Source organism: Canis lupus, chromosome 25, assembly GCF_011100685.1.
Source record: "Canis lupus familiaris isolate Mischka breed German Shepherd chromosome 25, alternate assembly UU_Cfam_GSD_1.0, whole genome shotgun sequence".
In the NCBI taxonomy this organism is placed as follows: Eukaryota; Metazoa; Chordata; class Mammalia; order Carnivora; family Canidae; genus Canis; species Canis lupus.
Window position 1 is genome coordinate 137,563 of NC_049246.1, and position 19,639 is coordinate 157,201.

Below are 19,639 nucleotides of genomic sequence, written 5' to 3' on the forward strand. Positions count from 1 at the left end.
AATTTGCAATTTGTAAACATACATAGTATGATGACCCCCAGATAATGCCCCCGGTCCGGCCAGGGCCCTGCACTGACCACACAGGGCCCCAGGGGCAGGTGTCACAGCAAACCCCAGACTGGGGTCGCCTTTATCTGTAGACGTCTTCGTGTGCTTCTTAGAGAAAGGGGATGCCCTGTGTCTGCAGGCCCCCCCCACACCATCCCCCTCATTCCCCACGCCCACACCATCCCCCTACATCATCATCCCCCATGGCATCCCCCCTACACCATCCCCCTCACACCCACACACCCCCACACAATCCCCACCCACACTATACCCCAACACCATCCCCCCACACCATCCCCCACACTCCACCACCATCATACCCCTGCCCCCACACCATCCACCCCCACACCATCGGCCCCCAGCAAGGACCCAGTGCAGCTGCCCCCTGTGGGACATGCTCAGCCTCCCCACGGTTCTCTGGACAGCCTGCTCCCATCAGAAGCCCAGGTGTCCCATAGAGTACCCAGGGGTTGCAGGGAGGAGGGGAGGCAGGGAGCCCCCGACAGGGTGGGTGCAGGTGGGTGGAGAAGAGGACACACTGTGCCCTGCCTCCTCCCACTGTCCCTCCTGGAGGGCAGCACACCCTGCACAGGACACCAGCCCCTAACCCAGAGGGACCTGGGCTGGCCTGGCCTCGGGCTCTGTGGGGGCTGGGGTGATTTGAGCCCCCCCCCAGGCCCAACACAAAGACTAATGGGATCCAGCCCCCCATAGCCCTGGCCAGGCCCCTGGCTGAGCGAGCCCTCTCACAGCTGGATGTGGCCTCCTGGGCCCTGGGCGTGCCCCACAGATCCATGTCGCTGACCTAGGGCAGCCCTGGGGATCCCGGGACACCCCAGGGTGGGGAGAGCAGGGGTAGGCCGGTGGGTCCCACCTGCACCCACACCAGGAGGCAGACTCCTCCAGGTGCTGGGGCCCCAGGGGGCCTGAGGCCAGGGTCCAGCTGCCCTGCGGGGACCCAGAGCAGGAGCCCATGAGCTGCAGGTCCAGGTCAGCTCTGCTGTCCTCAGAACCGTCTCTCAGGCTGAAACCTCAGGACACACGCCCCCACCCGGAGTCCACACATGCTCCCAGGTGGGGGACTCCAGCACCAGCCCCCCACCCCATGTGATTCTTGCCCTCCCCTAAAGGACAGAAAGGTCTCCCTCCCCAGGGGAGGCGCACACCCCCGGGTCTACAGGGTGCGCGCAGTTTGGGCAGCCAGTTTGCTGTAGAAAGTCAATAACGTGTTGTGGTGTGAAAATGCACAGCCAGCCCATTTCTGTATCTCCTAGAACTCTGTGCACGGGGCGTGGAGAAGACCCCCAGAGAGGAGGAGGGGTCACCACCCAAGCCCCAACCAGCCCCTGCAGGGGCTCCGCCAGGCACACACAGCTGACATCCCCACGTGCCTTCCAGGGATGGCCAGAAGCCAGGGTCAGGACCCCACAATCTTTACTGGGACTCAGCCTGTGCCCCTCGGGCCAGGAGGGGCTGGGACAGAGTGACAGCCAGGGAGCCTCAGGTCACCAGAGTCTGCAAAGTGGCTTGGGAGGTCTGTGCTCCCTCTGTCCTGGGGGCGGGGGCTGGCTGGGTTCCGGGGCACTTCCTCCCCTCCCCACATCCCCATGCCTGTGTGCCTGGGGCACAGAGGGCGTGCGGGGCGGTCAGCGTGGCCCTGGAAGGGATGTCAGGACAGCAGGCCCTTGTGTTGTGCCCAAGATTGCAAATTCGAGAAACCACCAAGGAGCCGACACCAATGCAAACACACGAGGGTTTATTTACAAGCTCGGGCTTGGGTCCAAGTGCACCCGACACAGCAGAGCAGGGACTTGGACCCCGAGACTAAGAGGCGTAGCAGCTTTAGAGGGGACAGTGGCCCATGGGATACGCAGAAAGTTGCACAGTCATGTCGGTCCACACGCAGGTGGCCGATTGAATTACACCTTACCCTATAGTATCCATTTGAGCTTGTTTCCTTGCCAAGTACCTATTACTTTGGTCAGAATCGGCGCACAGTTTTGTCGGGCACAAAGCGGGGTTACATTGTTATGAGCCGATTTCCAATTAGGGGGTGCCCAGCGGCTTGACTGGGGTGGGGCAGCACCTTAAGCAATAAGCAGGTCATGTGGGGGTCATAGGGGAGGTGGAAGGTGTAGCACAAAATGGAATCAGTCCTGCTCTGCTTGTCCAGGGGTAGGGGATTTTTGTTAAATTTCCTGGGTCCCACACTTGCAGCTCACACCCCGGGCCACCCTCACCAGGTGGACTCAGTGCACACCTTGTGGTGCTGGATCTCACACCAGCGTGTGGAGGGCACCCTTCTCACCCTAGTGAGTAGAGGCTAGGTGAGCATGGGGCTCGGTCTGAAGGCCAGGCAGCACAGGGGACCGAGGAAGCCCAGCCCATCCACACCCCACTCCCTCCCATGGGCAGCCAGATCCTCAGGAGCTCCCCCCAGGGCGGCCCCGAGGTCTGGCTCCCTGCTGGAGAGGCATCGGAGAGAAGAGAAGCAGCTGGCGCTCGGCGGGACCCACTGCCAGACATGGGAATGTGGCCGAGCCAGGCCTTCCAGCTCAGCTGACCCTCCAGCAGAAAGTCACTGCACGAGCCAGCCCCGGGTCGGCCAGGAGAGCCCAGCTAGCCGCCCAGCTCCAGCACCAGAAATGATGTTGTGCCAACCATTTCGGCGTTTGGGTGATGCACCCAGAGGATCAGACAGCTGCACGTGATAGCTGCATGTGACAGACACACACACACCCCAAAACCAACAAAAGTCGGAATCCCCCCAATGATGTCAAACAGCAGCTGGATGGTTACATACATGACGCTGTGGTCCCCAAAAGGATACATGGAAGACGCTATAAATCACGACTGCAGACGTGCTGGAGGCACGGAGATGTGCCTGCTGAGTTCCAACAAGGAGCGCAGAGGGGCAGGAAGCATCCTACAGAGGGGAGGCCCCTCCTAGGAAAGGACACCAGGTCCCTGTGAAGGCTACGGATGGTGAAATCTGTCCTCCTCTCTTTCAGGTTCTGGTTTTCCTCCTCTTTTGTTCTTCCTAATTCTAGTTTAGCCTCCACCCTGCATCCAAACCAATGAGCAAAGAGGGTTCTTTATGACATCGGGTCCTAAAAGGAGGCTGAGCTCTGGCTACTGGGTTCAGGAATGATCATTGCTTAGGTTTATGCTGATCCCCCGAACTTGTGCCTTTACGGCTCTTCTCTCCCTGCAGACCGAGGGGAACCACAGGTCTTACAATGAAAGAGGCCCACTTCCACTCGGGCGGGACTGTCCCTTGTGGAGGACGTCATCTGGGCCAAGTAGTGCAAGCGGGGCGATAAAGAATAGGTCTCAGGTGAGACATAAGCAAGCACTTACCTTTGATGTCATGCTTTATTTGTTCATCCATTTATTATTTGTTAAATATTTTAGTCTTATGTCCTCTCTATACCCAACATGGAGTTCAAACTCACAACCCTGAGATCAAGATCCCCCAACCAGGCCAGCCAGACACCCCAGTGCCGTGTTTCATAACTCTTTGCTTCCTTGCCTATCTCTGCATCAAACTGGAACACTGAGTCCTTGACGGGGAGCTTTAGTTACCTCCGAATCCTAGAACGTTCTCACTGTATCCCAATCCTAGATTGACATTTACCATTGAATAGCACTTTAAATAAAGAGTCAGTAAAATAACTACTACAGCAAAGGAAATTATCAACTTTTCACGTGTGTGGGCCCTGCTCCCTGGGCTTCCAGGGAAGCTATGGTTTCTTTAACATTGATCAAGGTCCAAATGACTCCACCACACCTCAAAGCGTGGGCTCAGTTACTGCCCTGACACATGCAACACCCCTGCTTCAATTAACATGTATCAATCAATCAAAGGGAGCCTGACCAGCTCGGTGTGGTTCGTAAGAACATGGGACTCTTGTTCTTGGGGTAGAAAGTTCAAGCCCCATGTTGGGTGTAGAGATTACAGAAAAATAAAATCTTAAAAAAAATCAATCAGTTGATCTTGGGGAGACACAGCCCTGGATCCCACAAGGGCAGGGAGCCAGCTGACGGGTCTACGCACAATATTATAAGCAGCAGAGCACAAAATCTGAACTTTCAGAAGTCTGCTAGAGTGGGGGACACACCAGCCTTAAGGTGTTCAGGTGGAGAAGTGGGGGGCAGTCCCTGGAGCGACAGGGTGGGCTCAGGATCCCAGGGGTCCCAAGGATGGTGGCGCCAACTGTTCCCAGGCACAGAAGCGGGAACCCCGATGAGAGCAGCGGGACTCGGGCCAGCTGTCTGCCCTGTGTGGCCATAAGCAGCAAACCCCTGTGCAGTCACCGGGCCACGTTCCTGGGACAGGCCAGCAAAGGCCAGGAGTGCGAGGACACCCTCCCGAGCAGGAAGAGCACAAGTCTCCACCAGGGCAGCCCCTAAAATTTGGAGTTTTAAAAATCAGTCACTTGTCTGTGTGGAGGCTGAGAAAATTAAGGCCGTTCCACTTTAAGTTCAATGTTAGCACAAGTACTGCCATCCCAGGACCCTGTGAATAAGAGCTAAATTTTACATTACTTCAGTTACAGGAAAAAAAAAAAAAAAAAGCTTACAGCTTAAGGTCCCAGAAAGCCCCATATTAGAATGAGAACAGAGCTCAATGCCCATGAAGGCCCCATATCAAAATGTAAACAGAATAGAGGAATTGCTCCAGCCCTTCTGGAGGTCCCCAGACCAGCCCTTAAAACTCAGCTAGAACCCACCTCGGGGTCCAAGTCCCTGCTCCGCTGTGTCGGGTATACATGGACCCAAGCTCGAGCTTGTAAATAAACCCTCGTGTGTTTGCATCGGTGTCGGCTTCTCGGTGGTTTCTCGGATTCGCAATCTTGGGCACAACAGTCTGAGATAAGAAAACAAAACCAAAAGAAGCTCGGACTCAGGCAGAGTGAACGCAGGGTTCTGAGAGCAGCGGCGGAGACCCGGGGGCTTGGGGGCTCTTCTGTGGAGGCCCCTGCAGACTGGGGGGCGGGATGCTCAGCCCCAGAGCCAGAGGACCCAGCGTCCCCACCCGCATCCCGCCCATCAGGGCCAGGTCTGAGGGAGCAGCACAGCGCCGCCCACTGGAGGCCAGAGGCGCTGACGCCCACTCCGCCTCTGACCCCGCAGGTGCCTCTCCCAGGCAGATGTGCACCTGACAATCAGCGCCAAGGCCCATCCCCAGACCCCGCACAGACCACTCGCTGCCACCAAGTTGTCGGACCACAGAGGCTGCAGAGCTTCAGCTTTGCCTGGAAAGTAGGGTTTAGCTTCCTTTGTCTAGCTTCCTTTGTGCTTTATTTTCATTTATTTTCTTTGATTCTTTTTTATTAATTGCTTTCTTTTAATTTTTATGTATGAACCTTATATATTTCTTATTTTTGTTTACTTTCATGGTACTTTAATTGTGTCTTATTTTGGTATTTAGAATCTTTTAACAAGCAGGCCAAAATAAACACAGAATCTGGTGTTTTTTTGGGAGGGCAGTTGTTATTGTTTTTCTTGGTTTTTCTTTTTCTTCCTTCTGTTTTTTCTGGAAAAAATAATGAGATGGAGAAATTCAACTCCATAAAATAACATGAGGTAGTACTCACAGCCAGGAAGTTCATCAATACACATATATGATGTCTAACTAGAGTTTAAAACAATGATTATAAAGATAGCAACTGGGCTGTAAAAAGAGCACAGAAGAAAACTAGAGAATCCCTTACTGTAGAAATAAAAGAACTAAAATCTAGTCAGGCCAACGTTAAAAATGCTATAACTGAGATGCAGTCCCAAGTGGAAGCCTTAAAGACAAGAAAGGTTACGGACCACAGAGGCAGACTGAGGGAACTCAGCCACTTATTAAAACAATAACATTCATATCATAGGAGACTCACAAGATGAAGAGAGAAAAGGGGGCAGAAGTTTTATTTGAACAAACTATGTTAACTTCTTCTTCCACAACCCAGCACAGGGCTAGAACTCATGACCCCGAGATCAAGACCAGGTGTGAGGTCAGGAGTCAGATGCTTAACCAACGGAGCCAGCCAGGGGCCCGAGAACCACACTGCTTTATCCTGTGTCTCTGTGACAGTGCTGCGTCCAGCTCTGTCCTGCTTCTCCTCTACTGATTTGCTGTCCAGGGTCATTTGTGGGGGCGGATGAATGTTCCGAGTGCTTTTCCTATTTCTAAAATCGGCCACCATGATTTTGATAGGAATGACATTGGAACTGCGGGTGGACATTTTAACAAGATGAAGGCTCCGACCCACTAGCCCAGGATGTCCTCCCAAAGTCTTGTAATTTTCAGTGTACAAGTCTTGCACTCCCTGGTTCAGTCTAATTATTTTGTTCTTTTGGATGCTCCTGATAAGGGAGTCATGTCCTTAATTTCCTTTCTGAGTGCTCATTGTCGGGACACAGCAAGGCTACTGATCTCTGTTCATTTTGTGTCCCACAACTTTACTGAATTCACTCATTAGTTCTAACAGTTTTTGGTGGAGTCTCTCGGGTTTCCTGTTTCTAATGCCACATCTTCAGCAAATAGGGACAGTTTGACATCCCCCTTACAGGTGTGGAACCTTTTCTGTTTCCTGTCTGTTGACTACGGTAGGACTTCCAGTGCTGAGAGGGGACCTCCTTGGCTTGTTCCTGCTCTTAGGGGGACGATTTCAAGTTTTCACCCTTGAGGATGATGTCAGCTGCGGGCCTTCCTACACGGCCTTTATTCTGTTGATATATGTTTCCTCAATACCCACTATGCCAAAAAAAAAAAAAATTAAAAACCCGCTATGCTTTTTATGTTGTATTTTGTCAAATGCTTTTTCTGCAACTCTTGAGAGGATTGTATGCCTTTGTCCTTTCTCTTGTTTTTGTTTTTAAGATTTTATTTATTTACCCATGAGAGAGAGAGAGCGAGAGAGCAAGAGAGACAGAGAGAGGCAGAGACACAGTCAGAGACATAGACAGAGGGAGAAGCAGGCTCCAGGTAGGGAACCCGACTTGGGACTCAATCCTAAGAATCCAGGATCACGCCCTGGGCCAAAGGCAGGCGCTAAACCGCTGAGCACCCCCGCCCCCCGCGCTGCCCCATGTCCTTTCTCTTGTTAATGTGATGGATCATGGTGACTGATAGCCAGAGGGGCCGCCGGTGGGAGATGGGCAAAATAGATGAAGAATATTAAGAGCAGGATCCCTGGGTGGCGCAGCGGTTTGGCGCCTGCCTTTGGCCCAGGGCGCGATCCTGGAGACCTGGGATCAAATCCCACGTCGGGCTCCTGGTGCATGGAGCCTGCTTCTCCCTCTGCCTGTGTCTCTGCCTCTCTCTCTCTCTCATTCTCTCTCTCCCTGAGTGACTATCATAAATAAATGAATATTTAAAAAAAAGAATATTAAGAGCTATAAGCATCTGGTTCTCAAATAAATAAGTCACAGATATTTAGAAAGTACAGCCTAGGCAATAGAGTCAGTACTATTGTGACAACTTTGTATGGGGACAGATAGTGATGACACTTCTCGTGGGGAGATCTGAGTATGCACAGAATTGTCAAATCACTAAGTCGTAGCCCTGAAACTACTGTAACATTGTGTGTTGACTGTACTTCAATAATATCAAAGAAAAGGGGTTTCTGATGGGACTCACGGTGGGTCCATGAAAGGCATTAAAATGGTCATTACACATATGAAGGCACCTCTGAAGAGGGGATAAAGATGCTCACATGTCTTGATGTGAATTTTCAGAAGATTTACTTGAGAGAGGGTGCAGTGGGGAGGGGTGGAGGGAGAGCAGGAGTCTGGAGCAGACTCCTCACATACCAGTCACCAGGTATGGGTGAGGACCACAAGAGGACCACAGTCACCAGGTACAGGTGAGCCCCATGTGGGACCCAGAGCCACCAGGACCAGATGAGGCTCAGGTGGGGACCAAAAAGACCAGGTCCAGGAAAAAAATAAACCTTTTATCTTTGGCCTTTTTAACCATCTCATACAAACCAACTACTTAGAGTACAGCTAAGCACATACACAAAAAAAGTTACCGGAATGCTCGGAATAAGATTGTTTTTTTGTTGTTTTTGCTTTTTTTTACAAGTTTTTTTTTCTCCTTCGAGATTATAATGAACATGGTCACACCACAAGTAAAGTCAGAAGTAGGACAGAGAATGCTCCGAAGGCTGGTTTGGTCATCCGAGATCATTAAAAATGGCTGACCCCTAACAATTCCATTCTTTGAAACGGTTTTTTCCTAAGTGTACAATTCAGTTTTCTGAGACTCATCCTATATATAACCTTGACTTAGATTTTTAATGTCTAGTTTCCTCTGCTGACAGAACTGGAATCCTCTTCTAGACAGAAGCATTGACCTGATGGTAGGTAATTCTACAAGCCTTAGTAGAACTTGACCAATAAAAAGCTGAGAAGGGGATCCCTGGGTGGCGCAGCGGTTTGGCGCCTGCCTTTGGCCCAGGGCGCGATCCTGGAGACCCGGGATCGAATCCCACGTCGGGCTCCCGGTGCATGGAGCCTGCTTCTCCTTCTGCCTGTGTCTCTGCCTCTCTCTCTCTCTCTGTGACTATCATAAATAAATTTTAAAAAAATTAAAAAAAAAAAAAAGCTGAGAAGGCCACCTCTTCCTCCTCTAGAGAACCACATAGTCTTACTGAAATGGGGAGCCATACACGTCGGTACTGGCATATTCTACCTGTGTGACGTGGTTTATTACCTATGCAGGTCTGTTCAGATCACCCGATGTAATCGCCATCTATCACTCAATATATTCTTAAAAACTCAAAAAAAAAAAAAAAAAAAAAAAAAAAGAGATCACCAACGCCTGCTTCGAGCCCGCCAACCAGATGGTGAAGTGCGATCCCCGCCACGGCAAGTACATGGCCTGCTGCCTGCTGTACCGGGGCGACGCGGTGCCCAAGGACGTCGACGCCGCCATCGCCGCCATCGAGACCAAGCGCAGTATTCAGTTTGTGGACTGGTGCCCCACGGGCTTCGAGGTGGGGATCAACTACCAGCCACCCACCGTGGTGCCCGGGGGCGACCTGGCCGAGGTGCAGCGCGCCGTGCGCATGCTGAGCAACACGACCGCCATCGCCCAGGCCTGGGCCCGCCTGGACCACAAGTTCGACCTGGTGTACGCCACGAGGGCCTTTGTGCACTGGTACGTGGGCGAGGGCATGGAGGAGGGGGAGTTCTCTGAGGCCCGGGAGGATATGGCTGCCCTGGAGAAGGATTACGAGGAGGTGGGCATCGACTCCTATGAGGAGGAGGATGAGGGAGAAGAATAGAACAGCTGCCTGGAGCCCACGCACTATGTTTATTGCAAAATCCTTTCGAAATAAACAGTCTCCTTGCAAAAAAAAAAAAAAAAAAAATGCTTTATAATGCTTTTGCCTTAATATCGTCAGTTCTTAAGTGTTACAACCCTTTCGGAATATAGCTTCAGGGTAGTTTATGCTTAATGTATGTTTTTTCTTCATATTGGTGGCTTCTGTATGCTGATAGAAAACAGGTGTGAGAAGTGGTCTTTGAAGTAATTCAGCATAGTTTTGTTTATTGTAAATGAGTTTTCTCCTTTATTCATCGCATATTAAAGTACTGAAGTATTATAACCAATTTGCTAAAATGTGGTGTTAACACATGAGATCTTCCATTAGAAGGGGAAGCATACAAAATCAATGACTTGACGAGATCCAAGCAATGACAGTGATAGTTGTCACCATTTTGATAGTTAACAGTCTGTGTAAATAGTGCAGTCATAGTAAAGTAGGCCTGATTTAAGCTGGAGGTATAAAATAAGTCCTTTTTATTTTTTAGGGTCAACTATATAAGATGAACATTTATTTAGAATACTAATGTATGATTTTGGGTAGATTTCTGATACTTTTTTTGACTTCCTATAACAATCCATTTGCTATGTGGGCAAACAAAAACATTCTGAATTCCAGTTTTTGAAATCCCTTTTATAAATGTGCAGATACTATGGAGTTCTCATCACCAGTATAAGCATGTAAAGAGAACACCAGTTAAAACCCAGTAATTATAGAAGCAAAAAGTCGGTATTTCATAATGAGGCAAGTAAGCTTTAATATCCTTGTTAGTGTTTCCCAAAAGAAAAATGAATTCTCATAAAAATATGGCTATAAGAGTGATTAGTCAAGAGGCACCATAGCATATCGTTAAAAGCCAGACAGATCCTGCTGGAGCCTAGGCTCCACCACTGGAAAAAAAAAAAAAGAAGAAGAATTTTTTTCTTTTAAAAAAGAAGAATCCAAGAAGAGATTCTGAGAGAATCATACAAACCCAGGCCTCCCTACAATTATTTCTTGTCTCTTGTATACCTAGTGGATCTGAGATAAAACCTTTGCAAAGTGTCAGTACTCTGTGTATGCTGCTAAAATGAAGTTAAGTTGGAATGAAGTGTTAAAAAAAAAAAAAAGGAAGGTGCAGCAGATGAAACAGAGGCTAAATGAGACTGAACGAAAAAGGAAAAGGCCAAGATTGACAGACACCTAAATATTCATGACTTGAGAATATTCTGCAGCTATAAATTTTGAACCATTGATGCGCAGAGCAAGACCTGAAGCCCACTCCGGAAACTAAAGTGAGGCTTGATAAACCTGTAGATTGCCTCACATTTGTCTGTTTACAAAGTAAACTTTACATCCAGGGAATGAAGAGCATCACCAGCAGAAGACTGCAGAACCCTCTAATTTGATGTATTGTTAAGTTTTTTAATACATGTATGAAATGTAGAAAGATGTAAAAGAAATAAATTAGGAGAGGCTACTTTGTATTGTACTGCCATTCCTACTGTATTTTTATACTTTTTGGCAGCATTAAATATTTTTATTAAATAGAAAAAAATTAAAGTAAGTGCATCATTGGATTGATTGTATTGTTTCATGGAAATTTTACTTGAGACCCATCCCTTCCCCCAACATACACAAAAGTAGTTGTGTTAAGTAAATGCATATATGTTTACTTTATCTTAAGGCCTGTCTTAAGGATGCACATAGGATCTGAAGGGCTCACTTGAAACCCATACTGCATTCATTATAAGTATTTTATCTTAACATTAGAAAGTACAAGGGCCAACCCAGCTTTCAAATTATGTCTAAACAGAAATGGTACAAAGAGAAATCAAAATATAAAAGATTTATACCCCTGCATGTGTGGAGTCCCATGGCAAGTCATGTGTACCTCATTATTATTCCTTTTGACCTCCAAAGAGAATGAGCATCACCAATAAAGACAAACCTATATATATAAAAAAAAAATCAGTACTTCTATTTAAGTTCTGACAAATTAAGACACCCCTATCTCAAACTAAGTAACTTCCTAGACATGGGGAGTTAAAATAACATTTATGGAATGGCAGTAGAGCTATTATAAAAAACCCAGATTGTTTTTCTGAATTGCCACTAGCAGTTATAAAGTAATAATAGTAACTATTTGTAAATGGGAGAGAATTCTAAGTTTAAAAGTATTTCATAAAACTTAAATATTTCCTAACTGCTTGTATACTTTAATAGCAAAAGATTGTAAATTTCTAAATTTACAATAAGTATGATAGAATTTCTAAATGGTACACATGTGAGGGGCCTTTTTATGCACTCTTGTGGCCCAGTGGGTGTTCACCGTCCATAGTGGCATGCTGACCATAGTGGCATGCTGACCAGAACATCAGCCAGTGAACTGCAGAGAAAGGATTCCTTTTTCTAAATAGTTATTTACAAAAACAATATTTATTAATAAACTGAATTATAAGTAATATTTCACATAAAAAATAAATTTAAAAAATAGGCGAATTTTGCTCTCTAAACCCAGTTTGGCTGCCTTGTGAAATGATTCTCTGCAGTAAACGGACTTTTCATGTATTTAGTCATTCAAACTCCCATTCACGCCTGCATGATTACAGAAAACATGGGGTATGTAGGCTAGTAACACATAAGAAAATTGCAGTAAGATGGTAATGAGACCCCGTATTCATCTTAACATGTTTCCAATGGAAAATATTTTGTTTTGAGTTGTTTATTTGTTCGGTTTATTATTTTTCACTTGATTAAATGTTTTTTGTTGTTGTTGTTGTATTAAACCATGTATGTTGCAGCTTAACAATAAAGAAACATCTATGAATCCTTTTGTGAGCAGTTAGGCTCCCAAATCTAAGCAAGTAAATATACATATTTTGCCTTTCAAAAAAAAAAAAAAATCGCACTGCGGTGCACTGAAAGCACAGGACTAGGGAGCATTTGCTCCAAAATGAAGATTTTTTAAATTTTTTTTTAATTATTTTTTCAGGCAAGAGCACAACTTTATTTTCACCTATAATAAATCACAATTGACAACAACAAAGGAGACTGTGCAGTTCAACTTTTTATTTTAATAAAATCAGAATATGCACAGCACATGGAGTGCTAGCATCTAAACTAATACAATAAGCAATTACTAAAGCTACAGTGACTTGAAGTTCAATCTTTACATTCAGCAAGTTTAAATCCATTCTTATGTGATTTTTGAAATGCTTATTTAACTGAAAATATTGCTTACTGATAAAACTTGCTTAAATGCTGCCGCTGAATGTACAAGTCACTGAATATGCCAATACAACAAAGATAACCACATGTTTGAGGATTGCAATGCGCCAGACATTCACTGAAAAAAAAAATACACACAACTAAACAAAACTCACGCAACAAACATCTGAGAATCTGGACACTTCTTATTAGTGTTTTTGAAGTGTATCATTAATATCTTAAGACAAGTGTATCAAAACCTTGGCATGATTTAATTTCAAGTCGCCAATTTTGTTTTTACTAACATCAGAAAGTTATGGCTACACTGCCAATGCCGGGTCTGCTTAATTTGACTTAAGAGTTTAATATGACTTAACATTAAAAGTTCACACTACCCCAAAATACATAATTTCACGCCAACGGTGAAAGAAAAAGCCATAAAGGAGCTAGAAGAATGGTATGCGAGGCAGGATGAGCAGCTACAGAAAACAAAAGCAAACAACAGGGCAGCAGAAGAAGCCTTTGTAAACGACATAGTTGAGTCGTCCCCAGGCACTGAGTGGGAACGGGTGGCCCGGCTGTGTGACTTTAACCCCAAATCCAGCAAGCAGGCCAAAAATGTCTCCCGCATGCGCTCTGTCCTCATCTCCCTCAAGCAGGCCCCCTTGGTGCACTGAAGAGCCACCCTGTGGAAACACTACATCTCAATATCTTAATCCTACTCAGTGAAGCTCTTCACAGTAATTGGATTAATTATGTTGAGTTCTTTTGGACCAAACCTTTTGTCTTTAGAGTTGATCATTGTTTGTGATTGCATGTTTCCTTCAGCTGTGTTCTCCCTGGCAGGCAGAGAGGAGGGGGAGGAAAAGAGGGGGGAAGCCTCCCAAAGGTAGCCTCAACCTCTACTTTTGTGCATTATTCTCAGAATAAATTTGTTTCAAACAAAAAGAAAGAAAGAAAGAAAGAAAGAAAGAAAGAAAGAAAGAAAAAAGAAAGAAAAAAAAGAAAAAGAATTTTTTCCCAAGGATTATAAATCTATAGTTTTATTAAGACAAAACTGACAAATGTGGTATGAAGTTTATATTTAAACAAAGTTTTCACAGAAACCTAACACATGCCTAAAAAGATTTTACAATGGAGTTCTAGAATGCAAGTCTAGATGATGTCAAGAACTGATGGATCTCATGATTCAAGACAGCATTTTGGGTATTAGTTCTTAGGATTAAAAAATTTTTTTGTTTTGTTTTGTGTTGTAAAGTGAACCACTGCCCCAGTATGAAAGTTTAATCTTCTCCTGAGACCAGGGCTTTTGAAGTCATTCAACTTTTGAAGTGATTCAATGAACTTGTGCTGTCAGTGATTGAATCCTGCCACCAATGAACAACATCTTTGATCGCTGGTCTTTTTGTTGGATTTTTGGCTGGCAATGGAGCTTACCGTGTCTCCAATGACAAGCGAGATGTCAAACTGTCACTGTTTACAGCTTTCTTCCTGGCCACCATAATGGGTGTGAGGTATAAGAGATCTAAGAAAATCATGCCAGCTGGGCTGGTTGCAGGTTTAAGCCTCATGATGATTCATTCTGAGACTTGTCTTACTGCTGCTTTGAAAATCCGAAGGAACTGAAGACTAAATTCATATGATTCTACTGTAATGGGCAGAGCATACAGTTTGTATTTAAAAGATAATCTTCAACTTGGAATGTGAAGTGTCTTATTTTACATTAGAAACAACAGAAACAAAAGAAGAAAAAGAAAGAAAGAAAGAAGAAAGAAAGAAAGAAAGAAAGAGAAAGAAAGAAGAAAGAAAGAAAGAAAGAAAGAAAGAAAGAAAGAAAGAAAGAAAGAAAGAAAAAAAAGAAAGAAAGAAAGAAAGAACAGAAACACTCCAAAATGAATGCTAGTTTGAGGAATTTTTTTTTAAACCAAAAACTCGACCGTTTTCTACTTGTCAGATAATGGTTTCATTAAAGATATTTAATAAATCATTTATACACTCTTTAAAAAAAAAAGAAAGTGATTGAACCCTGCCACCACAAAAAACATAGAAGGAATGAGGAGGGGCTGCTGACGCACAGTGAGGAAGAGCTGGAGCACAGCCAGGACACAGACGCGGAGGATGGGGCCTTGCAGTAAGCAGCCTGACAGGAGCGATGGCCACCGGCAGGAGAAGGGCGTGCACTGTACCAGGCCTAAAGCTGGGCACCCACCACTGGAGACCACCCCCGGCAGGTCCCAGGAGAGCTGGCAGCAGGCACCTCCTCCCCCACACATCCCAGCCAGTGCCACATCCTCTGCAGGTGGAGTTATCAGCCTCCCGTCCCCACATGCCCTCCCTGTTGGCACTGCCCAGGCCAGAGGGCAGAACACAGAGGTTTCCCCACACTCTACCTCCCCTCACAGAACACTCCCAGGCTTGGAGTTTTTCTATAGGTTTGGAGTTTGGAGGGTTCCAGGGAGGGTACCCGGACAATAAAGAGATTGGATCCCCCCCCCAAAAAAAAAGTGCAGGCTTTTTTTTTTCTTAAACTTCTAAACATAAAACTTTATTACACTTCTAGATATGTCCTTTTGTGTGATATACTTAGGACCAAGTAGTTAAGAGAAGTCCTAATTACACCCTCGGGCTGATTTGGTTTCCACCCCCACAACAGTGACGCTTGTTCCCCCTTCCCCTTCCCCCCTTGAGGCACTTGGTGTCACAAAGAAAGAGGCAGGTTTAAGGCTCAAGTCTAAAATCCTCCAGCACAAACTTTGAGGGGAAATCTTTCACTCAAGGTCCTCCCCAGGTTAATGTAAAGAAAGAACATAGAAGTTTCCATGGACATCACAGGAGGCTTTCATTTCCCTCAGACCAGGTGGAGGACCCCCAGGGCATTTTCCCTGCCCCCACCCTGGCCTCTCTTCACCCTGGTTACTCCCTGGCCAGGATCCTACAAACCACCCCACCGCCTGACCTTCGCTCCTCACCTTCTGCTGAGCAACCTGGGCAACAAGAAGCAAGAGGTCTCTGATCAGAGATCTCAGAAGCACCCAGGGAGGCCCCAGGCAGCTTTGGAGAATGGGGACCAGACAGCTGCCAACATGGCCTGTCCTCTCTACCACCAGAAGCCATGAGAAGCCCAGGGTAGATGCTGCTTTTTATTGCCCCCTGTGCTTGACTTTGCTGACTCTCCTCTTCCTCCCCCACTCCAAACAAACAGCACATACATGCCATCAAAAGAAGAGGGATTGAAGCAGGGGAGACCCATGGGCACAGATCTCGTCTATCTTTGTAAGCTGGAAGGCGCCAAGGGTTGTCAAAGGAGTATAGGACAGTGGCCTAGGAGCGCAGGAGGCTAGGGACAGAGCTCTCTGGCTTTGTTGGGGGTTGAGGGCAGAAATAGCTCTGGCTATTATGTAGAGCCCAGAAGCCTAAGGCAGAGGTGGGAGGGGATACCTCATCACCTCAAAGTCACTTCTACCTCTCATATTCCTTTTTGGCTATAGAATAGGCTCTCCTTGTCCCTCCCTGCAACCACAGCTGCTAAGAAGAGTTTGGTGCCAGGTAGCAGGTAGAAGAAGGCAGGCTTTTTTTTTTTTTTTTTTCAGGTTCATCTCTGTTTATTGTTTTCAAAACAAAACTAAAAATCACCACTCAAAATGTTTGAGTGCTCTGCTCCATCACAGTTAAAAGCTTTATGTAATTTGCAGCCAGAGCATCGAGGACTGGTGGTCACCAACAGGAGCTTCCGGCGTGGCCCAGACAGGGCCTGGGGCCTGGGACGGCAGCTCCCGCCCGGGGAGCCCCAGCTCGGTCCTCTGCACGCACCATCCAGGGGCACCCATAGAGGACAAGGACAGCTCAGCCCCCACCGGGCTTGCCAGTTGCCCATCCGGCACCTCCCTCCCCCACCAGAGGTCCCAAAACGTCCACAAACAAAGGCGGCAGGCAGGTGGAAGCCCAGGTGCTAGTGTTGTCAGGCTGAAGGCCAAACCGCAGCTGGGCCGCCTGCGTGTTCTGGAAGGGGGAGCTCCTGGCTCCGGGCTCAGAGGCGGAGGAAGAGATCTGGTGCCATCATCGCTCGTGCTTAATGTTGGCTTCGCTTCGCTCCAGGCTCCCCAACAGTCTGGCCTACAGCCTCAAGAAGTACTGAGGCCCCTGGCCCTCTTGTCAGTCTCAGCCCCTATGCGTGTCTGCCCGCCCCTCTGTTGGTCTGGCGCCATCCTGCCTGGTATTCTGCCTCTGGGGTTTTGTCCACGTGTATAGAAATGTTCTCCGTGTGCTGCAGGTAGAACGTGGCCCAGACCTGTTTGGAGGCTGCATTTGGTGGGTGGTTGGGGGAGAACCATCCCAGCCCCACCTGACCTGCAGACAGCACTCTGTAAATAGATTGTTATAATGCAGCTGAATTTTAGCTTCTAGTGTTCAAGAGCTAGATTAATAAAGTCTGTTCCTTTTAAAAAAGGAAATTTTTTTTTTAAAGGCAAAATAAAAGTTTAAAAACACAGAGAAAAGCCCCTGGGGCAGTGATGGCAGCTGTGCGTGTTTCCTGCCGCTACGGCATCAGTGGCGGTGGGCAGCACTGCTCACTCGCCGATGCTGGCGGAGTAGGAGAACTGGGGGAAGTGGGTCCGCTGGTCCAGTTCGAGGGAGCCCAGGCTGTCATAGCGGTCCGGGGGCGTGATTGTGATGGACTGGGCAGTGAACTCGTCGTCAAAGTTCCTGGTGTCAACCTCAGAGGTGACCTGAGGCTTGAAGGGTGGCAGAAGCTTCTTCTGTACCACGTCCTGCCAGCTGACGCTGAGGAAGAACCTGTGCTCCATGACCTCCCTGGCGTCGCTGGGCCCCCCGCGGAGCCTCTGCTTGGGGTCCTTCTTAAGCAGCCCAGCAAGCAGGGACTTGGCCTGGGGCTGAGTGTGCGCGGGAAATGGATCTCCTCTATGAGGATGAGCACGAAGAGGCGCTCGTGGTCCTGGTTGTAGAAGGGCAGGCGGCCGCACATCATCTCGTACATGACCACGCCCAGCCCCCACCGGTCCACCGCGCAGCCCTAGTCGTTGTCTTCCAGCACCTCGGGTGCCAGGTACTCGGGCATCCCACAGAAAGTTTTCATGGTGGCCCCGTCACTGATGCCCTCTTTGCACAGGCCGAAGTCTGTGTGCATGGAGTGCCAGGGCCATGGGGAACGGATCAGTCCTAAAGATAGATGTAAAAGCTGCAACGAAAGGAAGATAGTTCAAGAGAAGAAGATTCTAGAAGTGCATATTGACAAAGGCATGAAAGATGGCCAGAAGATAACATTCCATGGTGAGGGAGACCAAGAACCAGGACTGGAACCAGGAGATATTGTCATTGTTTTAGATCAGAAGGACCATGCTGTTTTTACTCGAGGAGGAGAAGATCTTTTCATGTGTATGGATATACAGCTGGTTGAAGCCCTGTGTGGCTTTCAAAAGCCAATATCTACTCTTGACAACCGAACCATCATCATCACCTCTCATCCAGGTCAGATTGTCAAGCATGGGGATATCAAGTGTGTGCTAAATGAAGGCATGCCAATTTATCGTAGACCATATGAGAAGGGTCACCTAATCATCGAATTTAAGGTAAACTTCCCTGAGAACGGCTTTCTCTCTCCTGATAAACTTTCTTTGCTGGAAAAACTCCTACCTGAAGGAAGTAGAAGAGACTGATGAAATGGACCAGGTAGAACTTGTGGACTTTGATCCCAATCAGGAGAGATGGCGCCATTACAATGGGGAAGCATATGAGGATGATGAACATCATCCTAGGGGTGGTGTTCAGTGTCAGACTTCTTAATGGGGCCGGTGAATAACACTGCTGCTGGCATTTTATATGCAGTAGGGGATGAGTGAAGGACTATAATCATAGCTCACTACTTGCTATTGTTTTTAATATTCAACTATAGTAGTGTTTTAAAAGTTAAATGAAGAATAAACTCAAATATAAAAGCTCAAAAAAAAAAAAAAAAAAAAGGCCCAGGTGGAGCCCAGAGGCACCAGGTCCAGGTGAGGCCCAGGTGGGGACCAGATTCACCAACTCCAGGTAAGGCCCAGGTGGGGACCAAAGTCACAAGGTCTGGTCTGGACTCTGGTCCTCAACTAGGCCTCAACTGGACCTGGTGAATCTACTCCCCACTTGGGCCTCATCTGGACCTTGTGACTCTCGTCCCAGCTGGGCATCATTGGGACATGGTTACTCTGTTCCCCACCTGGACCTGATAACTTTGATCCACACTTTGGCTTCACCTGGCCCTGATGACTCTGGGCCTCACCTGGGCCTCAATCTGGACCTGGTGACTGTGGTCCCCACCTGGGTCTCACCTGGACCTGGTGACTCTCGTTCCCACAGGAACGACACCTGGACCTGGTGACTGTGGTGTCCTTCATATTTACCTGGTGGCTCCGGTCCCCACCAGGGCCTCACCTGGATCTGGTGACTCTGGTCTGCAGGTTGGCCTCACCTGGACCTGGTGAGTGTGGTCACCACCTGGGCCTCACTCCTACCTCGTGACTCAGGTCCCCACGTGGGCCTCACCCGGACCTGGTGAATCTGGTCCCCATCTGGGCCTCACCCAGTCCTGGTGACTTTGGTCCCCACCTGGGCCTCACCTGGACCTAATAGCTGTGGACTCCTTCTTGGCCTCACCTGGAACTGGTGACTCTGATCCTATCTGGGCCTCACCCAGACCTGGTGACTCTGGTCCTCACCTGGGCATCATTGGGACCTGGTTACTCTGTTCCACACCTGAGCCTCACCTGGACATGATGACTCTGGAACCCCTCTGGGCCTCACCCTGACCTGGTGACTCTGGTCCCCATCTGGATGTCACCTGGACCAGGTGATTCTGGTACCCCTCTGGGCCTCAACTGGACCTGGTGACTCTGGTCCTCAACTGGGCCTCACCTGGACCTAGTGAATATGCTCCCCACCTGGGCCTCATCTGGACCTGGTGACTCTGGTCCCTTCCTGGGCATCATTGAGACATGGTTACTCTATTCCCCACTGGGACTCACCTGGACCTGGTAACTCTGGTCCTCACTTTGGCCTCTTCTGTACCTGGTGACTCTGGC

At 47.8% G+C, this 19,639-nt stretch overlaps 1 protein-coding gene and 1 pseudogene across 1 annotated transcript; both read left to right on the forward strand.

Annotated features, from left to right (window-relative positions):
* Nucleotides 1-2,381: 2,381 nt before the first annotated feature.
* LOC119877548 (tubulin alpha chain-like) lies at nt 2,382-10,514 on the forward strand. The gene is made up of 2 exons (XM_038574482.1): nt 2,382-2,724; nt 8,854-10,514. The coding sequence occupies exons 1-2, from the start codon at nt 2,382-2,384 to the stop codon at nt 9,330-9,332; spliced, it is 822 nt and encodes a 273-aa protein (XP_038430410.1). The 3' UTR covers nt 9,333-10,514.
* A 6,958-nt stretch (nt 10,515-17,472) lies between these two features.
* Nucleotides 17,473-18,445, forward strand: LOC119865881 (annotated as a pseudogene).
* Nucleotides 18,446-19,639: the final 1,194 nt, after the last annotated feature.

What these genes read in the sequence shown, in the direction of transcription:
- LOC119877548 (XM_038574482.1), top strand. Translation starts at nt 2,382, where the DNA reads ATGGGGCTCGGTCTGAAGGCCAGGCAGCACAGGGGACCGAGGAAGCCC. An exon ending in CCAACCATTTCGGCGTTTGG is followed by an intron (nt 2,725 to 8,853) that starts GTGATGCACCCA and finishes AAAAAAAAAAAG; the next exon opens with AGATCACCAACGCCTGCTTC.